The sequence below is a fragment of the Equus przewalskii genome, chromosome 15, assembly GCF_037783145.1.
Source record: "Equus przewalskii isolate Varuska chromosome 15, EquPr2, whole genome shotgun sequence".
NCBI lineage: Eukaryota > Metazoa > Chordata > Mammalia > Perissodactyla > Equidae > Equus > Equus przewalskii.
This window is the reverse complement of record NC_091845.1, coordinates 70,531,784-70,547,494: the sequence shown is the minus strand read 5'-3', so window position 1 is coordinate 70,547,494 and position 15,711 is coordinate 70,531,784. Positions and strand designations below refer to the sequence as shown.

Genomic DNA, 15,711 nt, shown 5'->3' with positions numbered 1-15,711 from the left:
CTCCATGAGGAACCTATGGGGGCCATCCTGGAACACCCTTTATTCTGCCACAAAACCAGGAGCAATGATGTTTTTAACACTCATTCTCGAATTAACTATGCTTAACATGCCAACTTAGAATTATTATAATGGAGTCTACATAACAACTGACGCCCACGGCAACAGAAGACAATGAAGAGGGAAAATTTACTGTCCTCGGTCATTGACCAAACCCTGGTCTTCCTCCAGAAAGTGTGTAAGTTTCTGGCACTGGACAGACAATAACATGGCATGTTCAAGGAGAGAAGAAATGCAAGAGCAACTTACTTAACAGTTGGCAATAGAGGGCCTGTAAACTCCTCTTCATGGTATCATCTGGTCCTGCTTGTCCTCCAGTTTATTCATGATTCTGTCTAGGAAATCGGGAGAAGAAAACTGTTACATCTGAGGAACGTAATTCCAGTCAATAATCAGAAAGAGCTCCACTCAACAGGATCCTAGTTGTGAAGTCTAAAATACCTGACTCTGAAGAGAAAAATTCCTGGAATGGATACACTACAATTTAATTTACAATAGTCTATGTTATAAAACTACCAATTAATCAATTGGTCAAATCCTGAAAGTATGCACACCACTGAAGGAAACTCAGAGGGGCAAGTGGAGAGTGAGAATCTGGCTTTGGAACTTTTGAGGACTTCCATTTTATCTCCCCTGTATCTCTAGTCTTGAAACAGGAGAGAAATTTCTACACTCATTTTCACCAAGAAGCTTACCAAATGAAACCACCCAAAAAGCTACACCACACTTGACATTGTATTATATTAAATAACTTTTCTATTATTTTCTGATCATAAACGATACCTCCAGTATAGAATATTTGGAAAATACAGATCAACAGAAAATATAGATAAGAATATGCAAGAAAATCCAAATTACCTCTCTCTCCAGCCTTTCAAGTGTGCACTTCTATTGCTCTGTCTCATTTAATGGATTATACATTCTAATTTTTTTCCCTAGCAGCACAAACATCTTCCTGTATTGTTACTGTTACTTTACTACTATATTTTAAATGGAGCACAGTATTTAAATTACTAGAAATGAAATCACAAAAACACAATTCAAGGTTTGGGGGATCAGAATTTGCTACCCCAAAATGTGTCTCTTTGCCTTGCCTTGATTATTTTTAAGAACAAAAAGACTCTGAAAGAAACTTTGACCTTCCCTCTAACTGCCTAAAAGAAATTTAAAACAAAGGCCTGTCCCGAGGACAGGCCATCACCACAGATAACTCTGGGTATCAGGTAGACTGGGAAGATCCTCGCTAAGCCCACTCTTATCAAAGTTCTGTTTACCAAACATTTGCTTTTCCATTCCATCAGTATTGCCTTCCTCCCCTCTGAAGCCCCAAACACCCGCCCCCAACATCCTCCTGTGTCTTTAGCTGAAGACGGTATTTAAGATGAGAGCCTCGGCCATTTTGGCGAGTTGCTCAGTTTTCCTGGGTCTCTCCCATGTATGCATGTTATAAAACTTTGTTTAATTTTCTCCTTTTCTTCTGTCCTATGTCAATTTAATTCACAGCCTGGCCAGAAGGACTTAGAGTGGATAGAGAAAATCTCTTCTTCCCCTACAAAGGCTTCTGAAATATATTGCCAAATTGCCCTTCATCAATACCAGGATATGAGGCTATCCATTAGACTACAACCTACCCAATGAAATTTATCACTTCTTTCCATTTTTGCCAAGTAAGTAGGCAAATATTCCATCTCATTGCTTTAATTTGCATTTCATACGTTTATTAGTCATTTGTCTTTTAAAAATTTTTAATTCACATTTGACAAAGATTCTTTAGTCAGGTGCCTGAACCTTCTCCTAGGCCCATCCATGCTCTTCCTTGTAAAACCTAGTTTTAGCAGGAACCGTGCTAAGTCTGTTTAACCAGAACCCCTCACTCTCAACATCTAATTACCCTCACTATCAGATCAGGCCCCTCATCCTCTACCATCCCCCAGGTGATGATGACCCTGGCCTGTCTTCAGCAAGAATCCTGTTAGGTCAGCTTAGCCCTGATATTTCCTCTTAGTAATTTTACATCCAATGACCTCCAGCTCCTTGGCTATAAATCCTTACTCGCCCATGCTGTATTACAATTTGAGCCCAATCTCTTTTCCTCACTGTAAAATCCCATTGCAATGGGCCCTATACCTATATTGATGGTCCTGAATAAAATTTACCTTACCATCTTTAACAAGTGTCATTGAATATTTTTGTTTTTAACCATTATTTACTGGCATGGCTGGGTTTTTTTTTCTCAGGATACCCCAAGTGAAATTGACTTATCTTAAAAATTTTTTTAATTGAGACATAATTCACATATCATAAAATTCAGCCTTCAAAGTATACAACTCAGTGGTTGTCAGCATATTCAAAAGTTGTGAAATCATCACCAGTACCTAACTCCAGAATATTTTCATCACTCTAAAAAGAAACTCCCATGTTCATTAGCAGTCAATTCCCATCCTCCCTTGCCCTAGCCCCTGGAAACTACTAATATACTATGGATTTGCCTAATTCTGTATATTTCACATAAATAGAATCATACAACATATGGCCTTTTGTGTCTAGCTCTTTCACTTAGCATACTGTTTTTAAGGTCCAAGCATGCTTTTTTCCTTATTTTTTGGTAAGAATGTATACACAAACACACATTTCCATGATTAGAAAGGCCTTCCTTAGTCTGGGATGACACAGTTGCCTGTCTTTTCTTCTGGTGTGGCTGACTTCCTTTAGATCTGTTTAAGGACTTTGTATTACATTTTACTTTTCTGTTCACTCATTCTTCCACTATAACAGCAAGTGTTGTTTAAATTAAACTCTTGGTAGAATTAGTGCTCCATTATTACTCTTCTTTTTTAAGATCTGTCTTCTTGTTCTTTGAGCTTGTTTTTCCCCCCAAATTAACTTTAAGATCACTTTATTAAATTCCAGAAAAAACACCATTGGGATTATAGTTGGAATTACCTTCTACTTGCTTTATTAATTTGGGAGAGAGTTGATCTCTTTAAAATCCAAGTTTAGTGAAGCAAAAACTAAATGATATTTTAAAGACTGTAGCTCTGGCAATAAGAATTCCCTTTAGAGGGTGAGAAGGTCCTTCGGGGGGGGGGGCACAACAGCTCAATGACTTCTTTGTTTAGGCAGATTAAAGCCCCCCTAAGTGCAGTCTGGATGAGTAAGAATGAGAGAAAGAGAGAGTTGAGTTGCTCTCCATTATAAAATGACAGGAGGTTTGAATTCCCAAAGTCTAGGAAAGCGGGGTTAAGTGGTTCAGAAATCAGAGAGGCTAAGGAGATGATAAACAAGAGATGTTGAGAGACAGACAGAGGCAATTCCAAAGGACAGCAGCAGGTAGGAGCTAAGAATAAAGGATAAAGTGAGAAATTTCCCACAGAGGATGACCCATGACCTTTAAGACATGTAGTATTTAATATTTCATTGCTTCCTGTTTTATGCTATTTGTACTCACACATTACATCTGTCCTCCTTCTCTCCCACAATGCTTATCCACCTTGAGTATCCTCAAAACCTCAGCAAAAGTCTTGTACAAAATATCTTTGTTTTGGTGGGGCTCAGCAGGGCGATGAAAGAGAATAGACTATGTCCCAAGACAAGGTGACCAGAAACAGAAGTAGAAGCCACAGGAGCCATAAGCAATGGTTAGAGGGCAGCTATGGGCTGCTGAGGACATGGGAAGTACTTGTTGACACAAATAATCCATAACCAATCTGTACGTCAAAATTGAGATGAGTTTATTATGAGCCAACCATAAGGACCATATAGCCCTGGAGAGTCCTTTTGCAAAGGAATGGAGCACTCCAATGAAGTGGGTGTGTACAGAGTGGTCATATACTGTCAAAGAGTGTACATCACATATGATTGGAATGTCCCTTTTACAATAGTCACGGGATTATTTGCCAGCACAGCAATTCAGTGAACACAGCGGGTCAGTGGTCACAAGGTGGGTGGTCACAAGGTGAGCACAGCAGGTCAGCAACCAATCCTTAGTTTAGGGAGAGATGCTTATCCTTAAGGAAACAGTGATGTGGGGGAAGTTACATCCTTATCTTTAAGGGTATTGCTCTTGTCTTTGGGACATAGCAAATACTTAAAGCAGATATACAATGCATGTTCAACGGCCATGTCAAACCCTCTTGGAAAAACAAGTTCAGGTGGAATTAGTTTTAAACCAAATGGCTTCCTCATATACTCCAATATATCCTATTGCTTGCCATTTATTTATCATACTCAATAAATGCATAGTGAATAAAACAAATGAATGAAAGAATAAATAAATGATCAAGTAACAGGAGAGCAGAAAAACAGCTGTAGCTTATATTGATCTAGGGGAACATATGCCACTCAATCATCTCTGGAAATGCTTAGAAATTTTCAAGAAACTGTTAGACTTCTATAAGGCATGGAACAGAGCCATTTTATTCTTATATTAAGAAACAACTGAGCCCAAAGGCCTGGGACACTTGGGATCATCTGGGTTACACAGAGCTATCCCAACTATAAGTACCATATGGCCTAGTATTTATTCAAAATTAATCTTTATTTAGGTCTTTCTGTGGAGTTTTGTAGTGTTTTTCCTTCATTTAAGTACTACAGCCTTGTCGAGTTAATTCTGGCATTCTGTATTTTTTTGCCACTGTGATGGAATTTATGTTTCCACTATATTTTCTAATTGCTCTATGAAAATGACTGAGTTTTGTATATTCATTTTGTGACCTAACGGAACTCACTCACTGTTCAAATGATGGCTTTTTGTTGAGTCTCTTGGGTCAATGGTGCTGCTTTGGATAGACGGAGAGCCACAATGAGACTCCATCAAGAGCCTCTTTTCAATTGTACAGTAGGAAACACTAATTGTATCTGGTCTCTCAGGGAATAATTTAGGAGCTCCAAGGATGACAACTAATTTCTAGGATGAAATCCTAAGAAAGTACAGAGTTCTTCAGTCAAAAGGCTGAATAGAAGAAAAACGAGAGAAGAGGAGGATGAAAACATTTGACCAAACATGCAGAGACAGCAACATAGGTGAGGACATTACTGATTATTAGCGCAGGGGGAGCCAGGGGGTGCATGTGGCCTGAACCACTCCTTAACGAGAGCCAGCCTAATAGAATCCTGCCTCTCCTTGTGGCTTAAATGGGACAATCCATTCCACTGACTCAGGAGGGAAATTTCTGTTTCACAGACCACTTAAGATGTTTCAATTAGAAATGTCCATGGATCAGAGAAAAAGTAATACACAGTCAAACGAAAACCTCTGATAGTTGATATGGAAATTGACTTGAAATGACAAGTTCATAGAGAACAAATAAGGAAGAATAGCCAGGAAAATCCTGGAAAACAAAAACAAAAAACCCAATAAGGTGGGATAAGGGGAGGGAGGGACTGCCAGCCCCACCAGACATTAAAACACACTCTAAAACCTCTATAATTAAAACAATTTAATATTGACACATGAATAGGCTGAATTGTATATAGAAATTTAGGATATGATAAAGGCAGCCTATCAAATCAGTGGGCAAAAAGATGAACTTTCAAACAGTTGTTGAGAGAATGGCAGAGTGATATGGGAAAAGAGAAAACTGTACTCATTCCAAACACCACACACCAGTGTAAGTTCCAAACGGATCAGACAGCTGAGTGTAAAACAGTAAAGTATACAAGTACTAGGAGAAAATACGGGTGACTTCTACTACTTGGGAGTAGAGAAGCTTTGCTAACTCTGAATCAAGGTTTGAAGCAATAAGGAAAAAGGTAGATAAATGTTATCACATAAAAAATTACACAATAAAAAAATACTACTAAGTAAAAATACAAATGAAAAATTAGAAACAATGTTCAATTTCTAACAAGCAAAGAGTTAATATCCCTAAAATTTCTTTATAACCTCACAATCAACACCCATGGTGCTTTAGCAGTCATTCAGAGACACACGCAGAGTGGTGAAAAATCTGAGTTGCCCAACACACATGCTCCTGGCTGAAGTCAAGCAAGGTGACGCTCTGCCTTCTTGTTTCAGCTCACATACTGTAAACAAGCATCCTTTATGCAGGCTATGTAGAGTCAGTTTTTAGCATTTTTGTGCTTTTTACTGCTATCTCTGTTTGCAATGGCCCCCAAGCATAGTGCTGAAGTGCTACTTAGTGATCCTTAGTGCAAGAAGGCTGTGACGGGCCTCACGGACAAAATACGTGTCTCACACAAGCTATGTTCAGGCATCAGTTATAGTGCTGTTGGCCTTGAGTTCAAAGTTAACGAATCAGCAATATATATTAAACAAGGTGTCTTTAAACAGAAACATACAAAATAAGATTATGTATTGATCAGTTGACAAAAATGTGACCAGAGACTCATAGGAACCTAACCCTGTATTTCCCCTAGGAGCAATGGTTCAGTATTCACTAATTCAGTATTCACAACTTTATAGACCATAACTACCACAAATAGTGAGAATCAACTGTATTTGAGTAGAGCTTTAATATAGTTTGTGAGGCAAAGAATGAAGCTGACCAACAATCCAGGCCACCAGTAGAGCTCGAACAAAACATAACAATGGCTCTCCATCTCTCTAGAATAAAGGAAGATCTGATTAAGGTGATGGCCAACATACCTCAGAGTACCCTCTGGGAAACTAATGGGAGTGGGGGAGGAATAGGAGAGTTGACATAACAACTAACATCACAGGTGTGTGAAGAAGTTTGAAAAGGAGCCTACTCTTCCTTTTACGGGCCTTTGCTCAAGATCAAACCCACCAGCTATGAGACCTTCAGCTAGTTTCTTGACTTCTCTGATCCTTGGATTTCTTGTTCGTAAAAGGAGTGAGAATGGTACTTGAAATCCTTGCTGCAGGGGCTGGCCCCGTGGCTGAGTGGTTAAGTGCACGCACTCCGCTTCAGTGACCCAGGGTTTTGCTGGTTCAGATCCTGGGCGAGGACATGGCACCACTCATCAGGCCATGCTGAGGCAGCATCCCACATAGCACAACCAGAAAGACCTACAACTAGAATATACAAGTATGTACTGGGGGGCTCTGGGGAGAAGAAGAAGAAGTAACAAAAAAAAAAAAGAAGACTGGCAACAGATGTTAGCTCAGGTGCCAATCTTAAAAAAAAAAAAATGCAAACGCTTGCTGCAAAGACTGAGACAATGCATGCAAAGCACTCGCACGAGGGCTTGGCGCACAGTAAATGCTCTGTGCGAGTCAGCAGCTGTTACCCAACAGCAGAAGGCAAGATATGACACTTCAGGCCAGAGCTTACCAACCATCTTTTTTCTTAACTTTTTATTAAGATTATGATAGTTTACAAACTTGTGAAATTTCAGTTGTACGTTATTGTTCGTCAGTCGTGTTGTAGGCGCACTACTTCACCCTTTGTGCCCACTCCCCACCCCCCCTTTCCCCTGGTAGCCACTAATCTGTTCTCTTTGTCTACATATACCAACCATCTCTTAATTTTGCTTCCTCTAAGCTAGAAATGAGCCAAAGGCTTTTGGGCTACTCCCCAAATAGCCCCTTTTGTTAAATCCAGCGTCTTATTTAAATTAGATTTAGAAATTACTCTTACGGGTATAAATTGAACTTTAAGGTTCTTAATTATAATTTATACCTTTTTTCTTCCTTAAAAAGGATCTGAAGAAGCTTACTACTAGATGCAACTTGTACAATAGGATTATTAACATATCAAAGTACATTAATGACATCAGAAAGAGAGATCCAAAATTACGTGCAGAAAGGGGGGATTAATTTCACCATAAGATGTAATAATACATTTCCCTTGGAGCTTCCTGAAAATAAAAGCAAAAAGGATAGCTAGCATCATTTCTTTTCTGGCTGCATAAACAGAAGGACATTTTCTTCAGAAATACAAACCTAAGCCTTAGCATCCTCAATAGTTTTATAGAATGTGAAGAGAATATTCACATATTCTGTGGCTGCTCCTTATCAACCCACAATAAAAGCTAAGGTCATTGTGTTAAGTAATAATTCCAGAAAAGCATTTCAATGAGCAGCACAAGCACCATGGTGGAGAAAAAAGAATCAGGCAGGCCCGTCACTGAGTGGCTTTGCTCTGTTAACTTGTCTGAGCCTCAGCTCTCTCATCAGTAAATGGGGCTAACACCAAAATCGGAGTATTGCCGGCAGAATCAAGTGAAGGAAAGCACTTGCTGTGTGCCTGGCACATTGCACGCGTCTCTCCCTTTCTCCTGAGCTAATGCTGTACAGGCAAGCTACTTTTGGCCACCGGGGGATAGAGAGAACCAGAAAAACAGAAGGAACTGAGATTCAGCAAGCCACCCCAGGGCCTGAGCCTCATGAGCACTGGCTTCCTTCAGGAAGGCAAGTATGAAGGTTTCTCAGGATCACTTATGCCATCAGTCATAGACGGATGCACGTGTCCGCAGGGTTGGGTCTGGGTTATCGTGGTGTTTTTAGTCAAATTCTTTTGATACAGATGCTTTGCATATTAAATACAGGAATATCCTTCATTTCCAAAAAGAAATAAATGTTCTCTCTCATTTTTCTTGAAACTCATGGTCCTCCTAGTCTATCTTCCAAATTTTCTCAGTTTGCGCAAGAAGTATTTCACTTTCCTCTGATCCTACGACCAACAGTGTGAGCACGGTTACAGTGTCCACCTCCGTCTCGGGTCTAGGAGTGTACAGGGAGTAGGAGGGACGAGGGTGAACTAGAGAGCATAAGGGGATAGTGTTTTTCTGGCTCCAGCTAATTTGTCAACAGGAAAACAGGGCTTTTTTCCTTTTTTTTTTTTTTTAAAGAAACTGAAAATCTTCTCAAAATTTTTTTCCCTAAATTTTCAAGAGAAGCCAGACATTTAGATGGAATCTCACCATTTTAAAATACTAGCGATAATTTCATGAGGGCCAACACCACAAGACAAAAAAAATAGGACCGTGTGACTTCTGATTGATAAAGGCTTTCCTGATGCAGAAGCTGCCTGGGTGCTTTCCTATCACACTGAGGAACAGTGTGTCTGTCCGTCCGTCCGTCCGTGGGGACGGACTCCCTGAGGAAGCACGGCAGACCAGCTCTTCGCGCTTGCTTCATTCGGTCAGTCCTCCAGCAGCCCTATGGGCAGGCTCTCACTCCGCCAACTTTAAAGGCAAAAAAACACCTTCAATAGGGCTCCTTTCCTCCCTTCCCCTTCATATTTCTTTCTCTGAAAAGTTAAAGAAAATATTTGAGGCGGTCAGATGCACTGAGATACTGAATTCCAAAGGGCAAAAATTATTCCTCTGCTAAGGAAAAGCCTACAATAGGGACTCAATTAACGTGAATTCTGCTTGGAGGGCTGAGAAGTTAATTGCTGGAGTGTTCCTCAAGGCCAGCTGGAGTTGATTTGCATTTATTGGGGGAGGGTGTTCTGTCCACAGTCAGTGAGGTCAGCAACGGGTAAAAATAGGACCAGAGAGGGAGACTAATATTTGAATGACACAGACCCCCTTCCTCTGGCATCAAGGTATATTAAGACCATTTATCTCATTTGAGGAGACAGAAAGGTGCTTGTGGGAGGTGAAGAGTATGTACCACTCTTCCTTTTATGGTTTTGGTATTAAAACTCAGCACTGAGGTCAGGGAATTAAACGATTCTGTAGCAATGCCAAATACTAAAGGAGCACGTTCCATCATTTTGACTGCACTACTTATGAAAAAGACTATTTCTTGTCCACAGCAAACTCATTCACTTTTCTTTTTTCTTTTGCTGAGGCTGAAAAACATCTTCAGAAATTGAATTTGGGGATCTAAAAAATATGTGTATTTCCTTTGGGTAGCAGGCATTTGTCCCAAAAGATGTGCCAAGTTTTACAACAGAAAGGGAGGCAAGGCCATATGAAAGAGGCAAAACTCTTATCAGAATGTTTTAAACCCAAGATTTATGCTCTGAACAGGCAATACATTTCAGTTTGTGAAATTATTCACAATATCATAGTCATTACTAATTTTAATTTTGACCTTTAACCTAAAACTCCTTCCCCCCCCCATTCTCCTTCCTCAGCTCTTCCATCCACTTCAAGCCACCTAATGGGTTCTTTAACCCTTGAGCTAGTAAGAAGAGAGTTTTAATTTGTGGTTCCAGTTTAATCTTTCAAAATATGTCATTTATGCCAAGTGATTCCACAGGATAGATAGAGTTTGTTGAATGTGCAGCTGGAATAAAAATTATAATGAAGTGAAAAGTTATGTGGGCAAGTTGGGGGTGCAGCCATCACTGGAACAGATTAAGGTCACAGGTGAGACCAGTGCAGGCAAGCTCAGGCCCACAGGGAAGCCATGGTATTCCCAGCATTTCTGATGATTCTCAGCTTAATGCCTTGCTCCAGGAAGCACGAGCAAAGTAATATATTTGACCTCACCTGTGAGGGCCTCATTTAACTATGCTGATAATTCTGTCTTGCTTTGATGACTAAAAGGGCTGGAAGAAATATCCAGAGGTACCACGACTGGTGTTCCCCAAATCAGCTGGTGGTCAGAATCTATTTTTAAAATAGATACCTAAGTTTCTCCCTCAGGAATTCTAATTCCCAGGTTCTTCAATGAGCCAATTTTAAAAGGCTCCCACGATGGCTCTCATGATAAGCTAGGGCTGGAAACCAAGAACCTAAACTGTTCTTAACCTGACTGCACTGGAAGCATGGAAGAACACATCAGATCAATTAAATCAGACTCCCGGGGGGTTCTACGCACAGTGGGTCGAGAACCGGGGATCCAAGCCCCTGCCTAAGAGACTGCTAGAGCCACAGGGAGGCCAAGCTATTTGTTCTCATTCCTGAAACTGGCAGTTTTATGAGAGATTGAGGAAGTGGGATGATAAATGAAACCACATTTGCAAGTTATATTCCAAACAGAAAATGAGTGATTCAGTGTTTCTTAAATATTTAGATCCACAGCCTCTCATGCAATTCTCAAGTTTTAAGCAACATGAGCTCTTTGTGATCTGTTACCCAATCTCTCTTTGATAAACCTTTCACTTGTCTCTGCTACTTGTTGCATAGGAATGTCTGGAAGATTAAGGAGATAATGACCGAAAGGGAGAGGGACTGAGTTTCAGTGAAGCGAAGAGGGTATGGAAGCCACATGCAGATGAAGAACCCGGCAAAGAGCTGAAACCACACTAATCTTCAAATCCTTCGTCTCCAAGGGGGAGGGACAGTCCTTCTCCTGAAGACCGCATTCAGAGGGAGACAGAGGCTGCGAATTCTGAGTGGGAGCAGCGGGGAGAGGCCACACTGAAGGGGCCCCTTCCCTGTGGGGACCACAGCCAACTGCACAGAGAGAAGATACAGTACAAGCAGCAGCAAACCTGGAGATCCACTCCTTTGGATAATACTGAGTGCTGTAATGTCATAAGCACTGTGTGAGTAGTAGGGGCTGGGGCTAAAAGCAAATGAGACATGCTCCCTGCCCTCAAGGAGCCTGCGGTTTAGCAGGGAGAGAATAGGCCAAAAATCACTCTGCAGCCAGCTTTATTTCTACCGGCTGTATTAGACAAATTATTACAGTACAGTCTAGCAAATTATAACAAATTGGAAAATGTGTTAACCCTTCTTGACTCTGAGCGTCCCTATCTGTGAAACAGGTATCACACCCACATTGCAAGGTTGTTTGAGAATGAAATGACATAACACATCTACACAGTCTGGAGCATCACAGCAGAAGAAATATGTCCTCTCTCTTCAGAGGACTCAAAAAGGACATCTTATGGAGAGTAGCAGGACAAGGCTTTGAGGCAGATGGACTCCGAGCTAAACTTTCAAGGTTGGAATTTGATGGGAAAAGGTAGAAAAGTGCAAAGGTGCTGAGTGAGGACAGTGAGACAGAAGTTCGAGGATGAGTACTCTGAACAACAGATCTACACCGGCTGCTTTACAATTCCTACACAGTGCAGTTTTGGATTTAACGCGACTAGTTCTCCAGCTTCTCCAGCAGGGTTGGGCCCATGTTCTCTTCTCCTGGGGGAGGGAAGCATATACGGAGGAGGGACAAGACCGACAGGGAAGCAGCAGGCAGTAGTGAGGAAGCAGAGATGGGGGCTGGGTCCCCAAGGCTCAATCTTCCAGATCAGAACAACAAAGTAAATGCCTACTGATCAAGAGATAGCTGCAATGTCCCTGTCCTGGAAGTCCCAGACAGCTGCAGGACCCAGAATCGTCCCCATTGATGTTTACACAGCCTTAGATGACCACCACTAGGTGGTGCCGAACCCAAGGCTACATCTGGATAGACGTGGATCATGCAGCTGGATCCTCAGATCTCTAGGCTGCCTGGCTATGTAAGCTTGCTCTCATCATTTCACTAACTTCACAGTAATATAAGGACATGGTTTATACCAGTGATTCTCAAAACGCAGTCTGACCACCAGCGGCACTTGGGAAGTTGTTAGAAATGCAAATTGTCAGCCTCCACCCTAGACCCACTGAATCCTAGACTCTGGGGATGGAGCCCAGCAATTTGTGCTTCAACAAGGCCTCCAGGAAGCACTCTAAAGTTTGAGAATCCCTGCTTTACACAAATGAATTTCTGGACCCCTTTATTATGCTATGGCAGGGTTTTACCCTTCGGCTATTACCTTGGACAAATTATTTATATCTTCAAAGGACCAATAAATGAGCAAAGAAGGAGCTGGAGCAGAAAGACCCATTTCCAAGGTCCCTTTCAATTGTAACATACTATAATTCATCAGTTCACCAGTGGGGGAAATGTTTACAGCTCATTAGTTCAAACAGATTGTTGGTGTTGGCATTTTCGGCTCTTGTGGAGAGCATTAGTGGCTCTTGTTAAAAGCATTAGCGTAGTGTGTCTGAATTCTAATGGCTAATTTAGAAATACCACCCATTTCCATTATTCGACCTTTTAGGCTGGTATTATTAATGCTGTAAGAGTAATCCTTGTATGGGGAGGTGGTGCGTATGAACACATAGGCTTTGTGGTAGGAAAACCAACAAAATGATTGCAATGTATTTTTCTCTGTTGTGGTTATACACAGCTGGTAAGAACTAGACCTTTCACTCGATTAAAATTCTAAACACAGGCAGCCGGAATTGATCTAAACAATTAAATCCTAAAACAACTACTTTCAAATAAACCTCTCACCCAGAACCTAAAAGACTCCACAATGACAGCCAATACTTAAAGGTAAATCAAACGTGTAAGCCATTCGTAGCTTGCAAATCAGTCTGAAGCAGAAGTTTAAAATTCGATGGTCCACAAGGTGAAGAAAATTAAGCTATCCCTCAAGGAAATCAGACTGGGGATGAGCCACTATGTTAAGAAACAATTAGCCATGTGTTTTCTAGGGCTGTCCTTCCTCAGCAACGTACACACACTGACATTTGGAGGCAGGCTTTGTCAATAAAATGTAAGTTCTGGGAAGACAGAAAGTTTGTCTGTCTTGTCTGCTGCTGTATCTTTGGTGCTCAGAATAAGGTTAGGCACGTAGCATGCGTTCAAGAGATCGATTAAATGCATGAAGGATCCTACAAATTGATGCAGGTGGCACCGTCAAACAGAATTTTCTGTGATGACAGAAATGTTCTAAACATTGTATTGTCCAATACAGTAGCCACCAGCTACAGGTGGCTACTGAGCACTTAAAATGTAGCAAGAGTAACAGGCGAACTGAATTTTAAATTGAAATTGAAATAGCCACAGGAAGCTGGTGGCTACCACAGTTATAGAGGCTAGGGTGTGTGTTGGAGGGGGAATAACAAAAGAAAACATCAACGAGTGTGTAATGCAGAAAACTTATTGTCTATTATTTCTGACCCTGGGAAGTGGTCCAGGTAAGAGCAGATTGGGTGGGCAATGCTTCCTGAGCTCCAGATTCTTTCCCCCTTTCCTTCAGCCCACTAAAGGCTGTGGGAGCAGCTGTTGAGGGAGGGAGGACTGGGTTTCAGATCTGAGAAGGAGAGTGCACTCTCCTCCCATCATGGACAAGGTGGTGTTAAAGCCATGGACACGCCACCTGGTGGAAGAGTGGATCTGGACGGCCACAGACAGCAAGAGTCTGCCGAAGCAAAAACAGTGAGAAGCTCAGGATTTGTCTCTTGGCTTGGCTTGCTTTCCAGTTCATGTATTTGTTCATTCAATTATTTTCATTCATTTTCCAATGCTCACTAAGTGCCAGGACCCATTTTCTTGTTTGCCTTTCTTAGGGGACACTATACCAAGGCCTGACCCTTGGGATTAAGTTGGGCCTTGAGTTTTTGGGGCTCGTCACAAAAACAGAAGAAATCCTGGGAAAAAAGGGCTGCCTCGCAAAATGAGATGATCAAATGAGAGTCATTTAATCTTAATTTTTAAAAAAAGATATGCCCTTTTTTCTGTACCTAACTAGTGAAGACTGCTTGTTATTTATGTGGTATAAGGCCTAAAATTAAGGCTTACTATTATGTGCTGCCTTGACCTCTCATAACATCAGGAAGGCCTCCAATGGCCTAACGCAAGCTCCCCTCCCCATGCTGTTCCGGTGGATAAGGTCCCCTAGCCAAGCAACTCCCCTTATCAAAGGGATCAGGCATAGTTCCTGCTTATCCCTCAGTAGCGGTTTCAGTTCCCTGCCAGCAAGTGGAATTATTCAAACAAGCCAATCACATCCTCCCACAGGAACCAGGGGGCACCCCACCCTCCTGATACTACAAAGCCGGCCTCCCACAGCCCTTGGTTGTTCATGCCGTTCCTGAGTGCAGCTCCTGTGTGGCCCTGGGTGGCATGCAGTGTCCTCATCCCCAGCTGTGAGTGCATGTGACTGTGTGTGTGAGTGTATGTGACTAAGCAACGCTGTTGACCTCGCCCGTCCAGTGTTGGGTGTTATGTGTTTGGCCACCCCCAAACCCTAGGGTGGTATCCCTCCCCCACCAACTGGGTGAATAGGAAGGGATTAAAAGAAGGTTTTTTTTTGAGGAAGATTAGTCCTGAGCTAACCACTGCCAATCCTCCTCCTCTGTTTGCTGAGGAAGCCTGGCCCTGAGCGAACATCCATGCCCATCTTCCTCTACTTTATATGTGGGACACCTGCCACAGCATGGCTTGACAAGTGGTGCCATGTCCACACCCGTGATCCCGAACCGGCGAACCCCAGGCCACCGAGAAGCGGAACGTGTGAGCTTAATTGCTGCGCCACTGGGCCAGCCCCAAGAAGTTTTTAAACACTACACATTTTTATAAACTCCTTGTTAAGTTGCTGCTGCTAGGCCAGATATCATTCACTGACACTCAGGACAACCTTCACCCTTCTGAGCTGTCCCCTGGACCTCAGGGGCATGAAGCCTGGAAACCATATTCTCAGAGGCCCTGGCAATCAGGATTCCCAGCAGATTCCCACCAACTGGAGGCACCTGCGTGACATCTGAAACGTGAAAGAGAAGCCCTTATTCTCCAGTAGCAGCTGTGCGACAGTGGTCTAGAGATGGAAAGTTTTGCCAGAGGCTTCTGAGTGTCCACCAAAGAACCACCTATTTGGGCACTGCAGGCAGCTACTGGAGTGGCTGCTGCCCATGACTCCTTCACGTCCAGTTTCCTGATATTCGCCGTAGCAGATGCCTCGGCACCCTGGTTCCTATCCTCTGGGTTTTACCTCTGATTCCAGCCATGGTTACACGGTTCCATATAGACTTCAACTCACTTCATGTGGCAGCATC

The 15,711-nt window shown here is 42.1% G+C and overlaps 1 protein-coding gene across 6 annotated transcripts in view; it reads right to left on the bottom strand.

The window, feature by feature from the left end:
* The window catches only part of TMEM108 (transmembrane protein 108), a 326,114-nt gene that overhangs the window by 152,736 nt on the left and 157,667 nt on the right, over window positions 1-15,711 (bottom strand). For 4 of the 6 annotated variants that reach the window (XM_070576061.1, XM_070576058.1, XM_070576062.1 and 1 more), the window contains one exon: window positions 307-392. In XM_070576061.1, coding sequence (XP_070432162.1) covers window positions 307-346 — 40 coding nt within the window. In that variant the 5' untranslated portion in view covers window positions 347-392. The remainder of the gene's footprint in view (window positions 1-306; window positions 393-15,711) is intronic. The other 2 variants (XM_070576059.1, XM_070576060.1) reach the window with 1 other exon arrangement.